Genomic DNA, 12540 nt, shown 5'->3' on the forward strand with positions numbered 1-12540 from the left:
AAGGGCTGACGTTTAACTCAATGTTATAATCATTGCCTTGAATGCAGGAAGCCTTGGGTTTAATCCTGGTAACACACACACACACACACACACACACACACACACACACACACACACACACACAGTGGAACTCCAGCACTTGTGAGACTAAGGCAGAATAGAAAGTCCAAGGCCAGCCTGGACTACAGAGTGAAATATTGTCTCAAAAGAAAAAAGGGGGGGGAGGAATTGCCACATTCTAAATTTAAAGCTCTAGGAGAAATGTCAGGCCAGTTCTCCACCATGGAGGAGCCCCATCCCCAGCAGCTCAAATCCTCCTGGCTCCCTCCTTGGCAAGCCTGTTTCTCCCACCAAGTCACCTGGGTCTGTCTCTGAAAACTGAAATGCCTCCCTCCATGTCAACAGCAAAGACTTTTGCCCTTGAAGGGTCTGTATTCTTTCACAATCCTCAGGCTATAGCCTACAATAAAAACCTACTGGATTCTGGCTTTCTTCCATGGTATCCCATGAAGGACAGTCTGGTGACATAAAGCAGGAAGTGTTCTTGATGATGTAACATGCTTCCTGACATACTTGTGGAGTAAGGGCAAGCCTTGACCTGAAGGACAAGGAGCCAAGCAGAGAGCTGGACTGGACTGTGCAAGGGTGGGACAAGGATCTCTGCAGTTCCCATAGCTCCCTCTGGAGCACCACCCCAGTGGTTGCACCAGCCTCTCCAGCTCTACCATCCAGAGGAGATGTGCAAGCTCTTGTGACAGATGCACCACGGGGAGTTAACAAGTCTAAGTGTTCTGTCTCCTCTGTAAGCGGGAGTTAAGAGACCTGTCCTTGAACTGCTGGGAGGATGCAGTGAGACAGACTACAAATATCCAAGAGACCTACCCAACACTGCCTAGCTCCCCAGCACACTCCCCATGTCTACCCCAACACTTGTGGCTCCCTAGCACCCTTCCTAACCCCACCTCCATATTCTGTTTCCCCAATAACCTCCCTGTGCTTGGTCAATCTGCTCCCCCAATAATCTTTAAATAATTTTTTTCTTTATCTCCAAAAAACCCCAAGCCAGGCCAGGATAGGATGCCTTTCCCTGCCCTACCCAGTCTTCTCAGTTCTACACGTTCATTCAGCACACCCCTCTAGGATACCTGACATAGATCCATTAACGATCAAAGGGAGGTTCATTAGCCATACTGTGGTACTGGACAAAAGTAGTGGAAACACCTTCAAAAACAGAACAAAGGGTAACCAAATTGCCTAAGGCCCAAATTACCCAGATTGGAAAGCCATGAACTGGCGATAGAAGGGGCAGACAGGACCTGGACTTGGGTGGGAACAGGCTGAGAACTGGATGCAGTATGGGAAGTACTCTAGACACAGGTGGTATTCACTGCTTTATGTGTACAACAACACAGTGAGGCATCCATGATCAGACCAAGCCAGACTCCAACAACAGATATGAGAAATGAGACCACTTCCCCAAAATTAAAGCTACCAGTAAGATCCCCAAAGCTCAAACCAGACTGAAAATCATGTACCCAACAGACAGAGGAGTTCGGTCAGCCCCCATGATGAGCAGAGCAGAGCAGCAGGCACTCACAGCCTGGGCCAGGGCTGCTGCACCTGTGAGTCCCACAGACCAATGAGGCGATCAGCTTCCCTCCAGCCAGACAGGAGGGCCCCGTGTGTGGTGGAATAAAATGTCCGATGTGTGGCTTCCCCAGCGAAGAGTATCTGGAGCTGCAGAAAACAGACCAAATTAGAACAGGGATGTGAGCGGGACAGCTGTGGAGAACTACACCGAAAACAGAGCCCCTGGCCACCCATCTGCAAATGTGCAGAAGACATCACTGCCCGAGCCAGGCAGGTGTGAGTACTAAGAGATGCCCAGGTGGTAGGGCCCTGAACCATGATCAGAAGGGTTGCTGAACTACCATGGGAGAGTGGGGCTAAACCGAATACACCACACAGTGGTGAGAAGTCACTGCCTACAACTGAAAGTGACATGGCAACAGCAAGCTGACAAGGACCACGAGACACCTGAAAACTGAACAGTGACTGCCAGGTGATACTGAGTAGCTGTCTTAGAGATACGCACCGGGATATCTGAATGGAGGCATACTCAAGAAGTTAAGGGACAATGGGCAGACCCTGCTGGGGGTGGAGCACCTACTGCCCCCACCTACTGCTCTACAATTGATGACTTCCATAATTAAATTGTTTTGAAACAGGGTCTCACTCTGTGGCTCTGGCTGGCTTGACTTGACTCTCACTTTGTATACCAGGCTAGCCTAGAACCTGTAGTGACTTTTCTAGCTTACAAAGGCTTGAGCCACCATGCCCAGCTAAATGTCTTAAAGTGACAGTGTGAACACGTGCTTTCAATATTAGAATCAGACGGAGAGCTGTGGGAAGTGTCGGTAAGTGGCAGAGTACCTGCCTGGCATGCTCAGGGCTTCATCCCCAACACAAAGAAAAAGAACTAAAACAGCCCAGAAGCAGAGTCTGGGGAGAAGACGGTATTCCCACCAGCTACCTTTGTTTCATTTTATTTCTGTAGCAAGCACTGTAAAAGTCCTTAAACCATGGGTATGTGTGATTCTGATATGAATAACACATTTTTCATTTGGGTCTGAATTTGTTGAGACTGTCTTACTAGCCTTGGCTGGTCCAAAACTTGTTCTATAGACCAGGCTGGCTGTAGACTCTGAAACAGTCCTCCTGCCTCTGCCTCCTGAGTGCTGAGATTATGAGTATATGCCAGCACATTCAACTTTACGTTACTCCTATTTTCAAAAAGAAAATGGCTCTGAGTCTTTGAGATCACTGCCCCACCCATCACTCACACCACATCATGTTTAGGCCTTAGCAGCAGGATCCCCGGTGGCTCACACCAAGGCAGGCCACTATACCTGGGTACCAGTTTCATCAGCAGGGAGGGGCTGAGCCAGCAGATCTAGGTCATCGCCAGTACTGCCAACAGCCACATAGCTGTAGGAACCTCGGGTGTATGGGGCACTGTGCCAACGAGACCTCAGCACACTCTTGGCCGCTGGCATTTGTGGGTTTCCTGAAACACAGAGATGCGGCATGTTAACCCAGAACTCTCACTAACCTGGAAGAAAACCAAGCCAGTGCGTGTTTTCCTAAGGCATCCTGTCTCAGCTGCTCTTCCAGCACTACACAGGGACAGCTGGTGCCAATAAGCAACACCATGAGATGCCTCCTGAAAGTGAACTGACATGCCCTTCTGAGCCTCAGTTTCCCTACCTGAAAGCACCTGACTAGGGACAACGGCATGTGTTTTGGGTGGAAGATTTTAGAAAATAAAACTAGCAAGTGTTTGCAAACCGTTACTAGCCCACTGCCGAGGAAAAAGGCCGTCTTGGAAATGTGCAGAGCAGAATCTATTCTTCCCTGTTCTGGGTTTACTTACTCTTTAGAGACTGGCCAATAAGAACATATGGCTGGGGAGTACCTGTCATTCTCCGGAGTACTTCGGTTAGAGAAAGAAGCACTTCTTCATCTGACAGAGTCTCCATAAACTCCGACTCAAGGCCAGCAATAAACCCACAGAGCACATGTGAAGACCTGTATGCACAGAAAGACAGAGATGCATCAGCTGGCCACAACCCACACTATGCCAGGGCCAGCACCACCCAGAATAGTCCCCCAGAGCTCTCCCAGGGTCTCGGCTATTTACACAACACTAAGGCAGCATGTGCGGCTTCCACTTCGTCACTTGTACCACTGTGCAAGAGAAGAGGGGGTAAACTGTCCCTCAGAGAATGGAAGTCTCAACGAGCCATACCAGTAGGCTCCATGTTCTTCACCCCCAGGCACACTGGGGGAGGGGGGTGAAGGGTTCTGATTTCACCTGAAAAGGTCCTTGATGAAATAGTAAAAGCTGCTGGTTTTATTAAATTTTGGCCCTTGGCTGCATTTTCCTATATCTGTGTGAAGAAATAGAAGAGGCATAAAGAACGTTTAGAATGCCGTCAGTGAGTCTGGGGCCAGCAGACCTAGCACTTCCTCCACACACCTCTTCTTTATATACGGGGACACCTCATCAACCATGATACTGAGCAGATATTTTCTCAGGGGAAAAAAAGGTGCACAGTATATATTGATAACAATGAAATCTAAGCTCTCAAGCAAAACCTGGAATTTCAGCAAAATTATATATGTTGCTAACCGTGTAACAGCTTCATGTTACTGACAGTCTTCAAATATCAGGGGTGATAGTGATAAACTTAACTTTGGACATTACTGCATAAACCAACATTTTCTGAATGACACGAATTATGCCAAGGTAAAAGCCAGTGAATTAGCTATAGGCTCCGTGAGAGACCCTGTCTTGAAAAACTGGGTAGAGAGTGACAGAGAAAAATCCCTGAAGGCAACCTCTGGCCTCCACACATAGTACGCATACACACATATATACAAACACACATGGTGGGGGAAGCATATTTTCTCAAACAAGTTGAATTTAAAAAGGTGGCAGAGTTTTGCTTGTCTTCAATTCTCACTGATACCTGGCCTAACAGAAGACACGGGAGTCTCAGCTGCTTCCGTCCTCATTTATACTGAACTTTATCTAGACAGATCTGGGGTTAGGAAAAAGGAACAGTGGGGTGGGAGAGAAGGCTTAACGGTAAAGGAGCACTGGCTTCTCTTCCAGAGGACCAGGGTTCAATTCCTAGCTCCCACATCGTCTCTCTAACGACTCCAGTTCCAGGGAGTTGCCCTCTGTTGGCCGCCTCAAGCTCTGCACGAGTGTGGTGCACAGACATACACGCAGAGAAAACACCCCCCCCACACACACACACAACAAATCTTAAGAAAAGGAGAATAATATTCATGTAATTTTTCAGAAAATGTTGTTTTTCAATGCTAATGGGACACGAGTCTAAGTCCACGGCAGCCATGGCCTGTTTCCACACTCCTTGAAAGTCAGTTGTACTCCTGTGAAATGGCTCCCTCTCTCCCTCCTTCCCTCCCAGGCAGAAGGCTGCTCTGCAGCTGTGGGCTCCTGCTGCCACTTAGTCTTTTAGGCTGAGAACACGGCCCTTTCCTGCCAGGTCTCTAAGTGGAATGTGGACTTTTTCCTCCACACCACATTAGTTCAGTGTGTTCTGATGCTATCAGAATCAGTCCCGTCCGAGACCATGCATGGTGGTACTTCCTGAATTAGTACCTAGTCCATGTACACTGCTTTATAGGATGGCTGAGTCCTAAGTTGAGACCTTCATCTGTGGGGCTTGTCTATCTTTTGTAGATAGGATTTCACTATATGGCCCAGACTAGCCTCAAACTCATGTTCTCCTGCCTCAGCCTACCTAGTATAAGGATTACAGGAGTAGATCACCATGCCTGGCTAACTGTGGGCCTCTGCTTCCATTATGTACAATGGTCTTCCCATCCCATTTAAGTACTACTTCTCCAGGTATAGACAGATCCATACTTCAAATTTCTTTGTATCTACAAATCACAACTTCCTACAGAATTTCAATATATTTTTTTAAGAACAGACATTCCAGGAATCCAAGAACACATTCTAGGCCTCCGTTTGTCTCTCAGAGAGCCAGGCTGCAGTACATAACCAACACTTTGGGAGCTCATGTCCCTCCTCCAGTGAAGCCCTCAGAAACACCGGTAATAAAGCACACACAGCTGGGTCCTCCGACAGGCTAAGGTGAGTAAGCAGGTGAGAGGTTCCCTAGAGCTCCTCGATGCATACATACTCAAAAGGAGGCAGGACCACAAAGCCAATGAGTTTCTTGAACCAGGTGTCTTGGAGTGAGAGGGCTGTGTCATCCTGTAGGGGTGATGTGTCCTCCCATACCACCTGGATGAACTGGCAGTCGGGCTCCCAGAAGGGCTCCTCAAACTCCAAAAAGATTTTGTTGTTGGTACCAAAGCCTAATTTTTTGATGGCTTCTGCCTTTTGGGCAGGCAGTGGTGGCTCAAAGAAGGTATCTTGATGTTCTTTGAGAAAACCTGCAATTCAGAATTGGATGTGGTTTAAGATACAGGTCCTGTGGTGCACGCCTTTAATCCCGGCACTCGGGAGGCAGAGGCAGGAGGATCTCTGTGAGTTAGAGGCTGCCCTGATCTACAGAGTGAGTTCCAGGACAGCAAAAAGTTACGTTTTAACTAGAATCTCCATCAACAGGAACCTGACTTGATTGTACAAAGGGCTTCTAAGCATCTCATACGTTCATTCAGGTCCCTGGAGACAAATTCCAAAGGCTGGACCATCAGGACTCAAGGCTGACTGCTACCAAATACTGGAGGGGTACTACAGACCCCTTCGTCACAGACTCTGTGGGGACATCTCACTCCTGACCTTCCACTTCTAACTGCCAGTCACACTGCTCAGGGTCAGTCTGTAGTAGTCACCACACAAATTTCACCCAGAAGGCTTGTTTTGCCTTTTACTGTGCTAGAAATTGAACCCGGGGCCTCATACATGCAAGCACTCTGTCACTGAACACACTTAGATGAGTCTAAATAGAAAAAAAAAAAAAATAGCCCACAGTCAGACAAACAACAGTCAAAGCAGAGGAGAGAACATTTGCTTGAAGCCAGTAAGAAAGGAAGGGCAAGGCCTTTAATCTCAGCATGTGGGAGGTATAAGCAGATAGAGCTGAGTTTTTGACACCAGCCTGGTTTACACAGTGAGTTCCAGGCCATCCAGGGCTACATGGTGAGACCCTGTCTCAATATAAAAATTAAAACTTAAAAAAGGAAGGAAGGAAATCAGTAGAACAGGAAGCCAGCAAGACCACGAGCAGGCATATGACAGGGACAATTTCCCCATACACAGTGGGCATGGAAGAAGAGGCATTCTATCTAGGTTTTCAAGAACAAACTGTTCCTCAATCTATGAAGATGTAGCCACAGAAGCACTTGGGAATTTACATGTAAACACCATGTGAAACAGGGAAGTGAGAACTCCTAAACTCCCACCAGTATTTATTAATAATGACATCTCTACACAAGAAAAGTATTAACCAGGTGTGGCAGCTCATGCCTGTAACCCCAGCACTCAGTGCTACAAAATGTGATAGAGTACTTTCATCCATCTGAAAATCCTTAGATGAAAACATGAAGTCAACAGCTGAGCAAAAACCCAGAGCCAGGGGAGGGTAGGAAAAACCAGGGGCCACTGGTGCCTGGGGTAGGGATAGAGACAGAAAACTTGATCAGAAAAAGTGAATTCTACCTAAGGGCACAGTGACGATGACATGATGGGCAGGCAGGCGGGTACCATCTTCACACTCCACCAACACAGGGAAGGTCTCCCCTGGAAAAGCAGCTTCCTGGAAGGACCCATTCCAGTGAATGGTCTTCACCGGCTTGTCAAAAACCATCGAATCCTTGGGCAGGGAAGCCAGTATGTGGTTGGTAAGTCCTTGGTAACCACTAGAAGAGACAGAAGTCGATATGTGGTGAACCAGGCCCTGGAAGGGTAGCCATGGCAGAAATAAGCCATCCAAGGTGCCACCCACCAGCCTGAATGGGAGCATCACTCAGAGCCAGAAAGGGAGGCAGAGGCAGAGGCAGAGTGCCTTAAAACACAAGACCATTTAACATCTACTTCCTGGCTAATGAGGGTCACAAAAGTGACTAGGTCACATAAGAATTAGAGCTCCCCACTACCATACCAACCCCATGTTTGTGCACTTCCTGAGTCACAAATGCCTACCAGCTGAACAGAAGCTTTGGGCTTGATGGGGGGAGTGGGGACCAGCCCTGCCAAACGCTTATGTGCCTAGCAACAGGCACAGCCCTGTCTACCATAGGGGAGGAACCTTCTAGCTCCTCTGTACCTGAAGCCCTTAGAGGCCCCAGGAAATCAGAAGAAATGAGCATTCGAGATATTTCCTTCTCAATTTCCTAGAAACATTCTTGCTTAAACAAACAGAACTAGGAGAAAAAGCAACCAATTTCTCTGAATGGGGAGGGCAGTTCCCTCACCTGCCCACTCCGGGCCTCCTCTCTCTCCTTTTTCCCTCCTTTCTCCAGCCTAGTGCCTCTGCCCAGACAGGATGGGCAGAGCTGGCAGAGCTGTGACCCATACCCAGCCAAGGTGCAATCCAGTCCCGGCAGCACTGTATACTCCCCGAATGGTGCAAGGGCCACCAGGTCCATGCTGTGGGTGCCGCTCACGCAACACTCTATATTGAAGAAGGCATTCAGGATAGCCAGCTTGAGTTTCTTAGTGTCCTCGTCCTCAGTCCAGTTAGCCACCTGCTGACTTAGCTCCTTCTTCAGGAACTCTCCAACGCTGGCCACTGGGGTCTCAGGAGCATTCAGGAACTCTCTGGTTCGGTCTATTAGTCCATAGTACAGATTGCATATCTCTGTCACCAGCTCCGGGATCACACATGTTCCAGAGCTGGTATAGCTCACAGAGGGCAGGGCCACGTGCCCTCCTGTCTCCACTAGCTGGTTCTCCTCTGACAACTCTTTCTCCCCCAGGAGCCCGAACTTCGCAGCCAGCTGGAAGACAGGATTGCCCTGGGAGGGCCCATGGATCCAGTGTGCACCCAGCTCCACTACACCACCTAGGAGGGCACAGGAAATGCTACCTGTAAGTTCCCTCTCCAGAAAAACCAGCCCCACCCTTTCCCAAGCATACTCTCGAGGACATCTTGAGAGTCACACGGTCCCATTGTATACCAGGACCTCAGGACCCCTCAGGGTCAAGTGGTTCCCAAAGCTTGGCCAGACAGATCAAGCTTAGGGAAATCCTGGGGAGAGGCAAGTCGGCCTGTACCGGCTTGGAGGACACTTAAAGAGAAACCGAGAGGAACCCCCAGGGCTGAGCAAGGAAACTGCAGGGTTGTCTTCCCTGGTGTGTACTCTCCTAGCTTTGGGCAGTTCACTTTCGGGGTCCGGTGAATGTGGGGGTGTGTTCCTTTACCCCAGGAGACTGAAAAAGCTTCCTGAATCAGTACCAGTCGGATGGGGTCCGGGGTCAGTCAAGGGGCCCAAGGGGCGGTTACCGAAGCAGCGTTCTGAGCGGATGCGGCCCCCAGCGCCGGCAGTGGCCTCCAGGACCCGCAGGTGTGGAGCCGCCGGGTGGCTGCAGAGTCTCTGCGCAGCGCCCAGTCCAGCGATGCCGCCGCCCACCACCAGCACCCGGGGGCCGCCAGACGCCATAGCTTGCTCAGGGTCCTCCAGCGACCGGTGGCCGTAGGCCGCCCTAGCGGAGGCGGGCGGGGCGGAGCCAGAGGCGGGGAACTAGGTGGAGCTATGTAGAGAAGGAGCAAGAGAGTGTGCGTGGGGCTGGAGGTGGGGTGAGGGGTGGGGCCTATGGGGAGCCAGAGGGACCAGGCGGACGGCAGGCGAGGTCCGGGCAACCTTGATGAACATTCGGAACTGGATCCGAAGAGAGGGAAGTGGATGTCCCGTGGCCTGCACTGTGTCAGCACTGTGTGATCCACGTAGGCTAGTGGCTCCCGGATGCGCCCAAGCTCCAGGTGCTCTGAGCCGTGCCCCTCCTGTTTGGATCCGCCCACAGTCGCCTTAAGAGGGGTGTGGGTGTGGCTGCCATTGGTCAATGTGAGCCAGCATCCCCACAGGGGTACTTGGTCTTCCAGAGGCATCCTTCTTGGGAGCATCCTTCCTGGCTCCCATAAGCAGAGTGTGTCATACATAGTTCTAGTCTCCTTTCTACTGGAGTATCAGCTCACAGTGGAACCTGCTTAGGAAATGTATAGTCCTTGACCCCCATGCTTACTCAAAGCGTGAAGACAGGGATCCTTTAAGCTGAGAACACTGATTTGGCCAAGCTCTGCTAGAGCAGCTCTCACAGGCTAAGGGCTTTTATAGAATAATAAGGTGTGTTACTTTTGTTTATGTTGCGTTTGTTTACTCTGTGAAGCTGTGTGACTGTGCCTGTCTAAAACCTGAAAGAACTGAATAACCAATGGTGAGGCAGGAGAGAGAAATGGGTGGGGCTGGTAGGCAGAGAGGATAAATAGAAGGAGAAATCTGGCAGGAAAGAAGAAAAAGCCAGAGAAAGAGGAGGACATCAGAGGACAGCCACCCAGCCATACAGCAAGCCAGAGTAAGATTTACAGAAGTAAGAGATCGGGAAAATCCCAGAGGCAAAAGATAGGATAATTTAAAATTAAGGAAAGCTGACAAGAAACAAGCCAAATTAAGGCCAAGTGTTTATACATTAAGAATAAGCCTCCATGTGTGATTTATTATTTAGAGCTGGGTGGTGGGCTGCCCAAAAGAGTAAAAAACAAGCAAACAACAGAGGGGCAAAAATGTCTTTGCCCCATTCACTCAATCCGCCCACTCAGAGCAAGAAGTGGTATAGGGAAATAAAACTCACTAGGTGTATGCTACGGATAAGGGGTGATGACTCTGACAGGGATGGGAATCTTGATCCTATGCGTGAATCCCTTTCTGGAGAAGGTATATTCTAAAGAGCAGGTGGTATGTGCTCTCCACTCAGCTCTTAGAACATCTCCCTTGTTCACTTGCACAGTTAGTGTGTTTAACAGGCTCTTGGGAGTTGGGAGCTGAAGCTGACCTCCAAAGAAAAGATAGCAAAGGCATCCCACCCTACATCTATCAAAGAAATGGACCTAGAGACAAAGAACTCTACCAGGCCTGGCTCACTGAAAATACCAGTCTTTAATACCCACCATTTTCCTCTACCCAGTCTTAAAACTTCTGTTAACAACTTGGTTTCATCAGACATAGAAAATCAAGTCGGAACTGATGCGAAAACTTCCTTCCTGCTGGCTAGTTTTCATAGTACCAAAAGTTGCTATGCTTGCTGCTGTAGAGAAAAGTCATCAATGGTATTACAGTGTCAGTTCCCACAAACTACAACACTGACTGCCAAGTAAGATGTGCCCACTGGCCCAATAGGAGAACAGAGGTTATAAAGATAACCAACTGGATTAGATTAAAGACCTGCTCCAAAGGAGAGAATTCATGCTTATTACGGTAAACCAGATCTAAAGTTTAGGAGGTCTTGGGCCCTAGGTGGGAAGGAGGGACGTACTGGCATCTTGCTAAATCTTCATGTTGTCAAACTGCCTTCTAAATGTTTATGTTTGGTTGTTTGTTGTTGTTTTTTTTTTCTGTTGTTTGGTTGGTTGGTCTGGTTTTTTTTTTATTTGTTTTGTTTTTGTTTTTGTTTTTGAGACAGGTTTCTCTGTATAGCCCTAGCTGTCCTGGAACTCACTCTGTAGACCAGGCTGGCCTCAAACTTGGAGATCTGCCTGCCTCTGCCTCCCAAGTGCTGGAATTAAAGGTGTGCATCACCACTGCCCGACTTGTATTTATATTTTTACTCACAGGTTAGTGCTGCTCTCAACCTTGACCAGAGATGTTTCTTCTGCTGTGGGCAGCAATTAATGCAGAGACTCACAACCAGTTCAAGTGCTGAGAATAAGTGACAACATTGAATAGAGCATCTGTATCATCCTCCACCCCCAAGGCTCAGGGAACATCAAGGAGAGGGAAGGAAAAGAACATACGAGCCCTGGGGGGTGAGAGATCACATATTGTTCTTCCAGAGGACTGGCGTTCCGTTCCCAGGCCAGCACCCACATCAGGTGGTTCCCAAGCACCTGTAACTCTAGCTTCGGGGATCTGATTCTCCCTTGTAGCCTCTGTGGGCACCCATGCATACATGGCATACATACACACATGAATTAAAAGCTAATAAAATTTTTGAAATTAAAAAAAATGTAACAACCAGAGGCATGCTATGAAACACTGTCTTCTGGACATGATATGGCCACTGTATTCATGAACAGGCTGCAGCAATGATGACCTACACAAGATCAAGCCAATATCTATCAACATTCTAACAGGCAGCACTAATTGAACACAGTGTACTGCAAAAAGGAGGAGGTGACATGAAGGGGGATGCATTGAAGGTGCATGGGGAAGTGGGAAAGATAGTTAGGGATTGATATCATCAAGATACACCATTTATACTATGAAACTGTTAACAGATAAATAAAAGATCTTTAAAAATTCTGTGAACAGAGCAGCCTGGGACCCAGTGCCCTTGCCTTCAAGCACAGACTGAGTAGTTATCCTGTCTCAGCTGGTATGTATATTTTTGGTTTCTCTTTCATCTTTTCTATAAAATTGGGTTTTTTTGCTTGGGCGGGGTTAAAGGGGGAGCTTATATAGTCCAGGCTGGCCTCAGACTTGCTATGTCGGCGTGACTGATCTTGAACTCCTGACCCTCCTTCCTGAACTTCCCTAGTGGGGCTGTTGTGTACCCCAACATGCCTGACCTTTCCTATACAATTGTAACCCTGCTACAGGAGAGGCATAGTCTGCAAATACATCTATTTTCATTTACCAATTCCTACATTAACTTCTTTGGGATGCAGGAAAATTGAGGTGGAAACTTTGTTTTGTTTTGTTTTGTTTTGTTTTTTGAGACAGGTTTCTCTGTGTAGCTTTGGTGCCTGTCCTGGATCTCGCTCTGTAGACCAAGCTGGCCTTGAACTCATGAAGGTCTGCCTGGCTCTGCCTCCCAAGTGC

At 48.4% G+C, this 12540-nt stretch overlaps 1 protein-coding gene across 2 annotated transcripts; it reads right to left on the bottom strand.

The window, feature by feature from the left end:
• Window positions 1-1378: 1378 nt before the first annotated feature.
• On the bottom strand, window positions 1379-9471 carry Paox (polyamine oxidase). Of its 2 annotated transcripts, none has more exons than XM_059264855.1 (7): window positions 8964-9471; window positions 8084-8570; window positions 7226-7425; window positions 5742-5997; window positions 3476-3588; window positions 2910-3067; window positions 1379-1737 (listed from the first exon to the last, which is right to left on the bottom strand). In XM_059264855.1, the coding sequence occupies exons 1-7, from the start codon at window positions 9166-9168 to the stop codon at window positions 1594-1596; spliced, it is 1563 nt and encodes a 520-aa protein (XP_059120838.1). In that variant the 5' UTR covers window positions 9169-9471; the 3' UTR covers window positions 1379-1593. The 2 variants fall into 2 exon arrangements, with proteins under 2 accessions (XP_059120838.1, XP_059120845.1); XM_059264862.1 differs by having other exon boundaries at window positions 9012-9469.
• Between the last annotated feature and the right edge of the window lie 3069 nt (window positions 9472-12540).

Source organism: Peromyscus eremicus, chromosome 1, assembly GCF_949786415.1.
Source record: "Peromyscus eremicus chromosome 1, PerEre_H2_v1, whole genome shotgun sequence".
NCBI lineage: Eukaryota > Metazoa > Chordata > Mammalia > Rodentia > Cricetidae > Peromyscus > Peromyscus eremicus.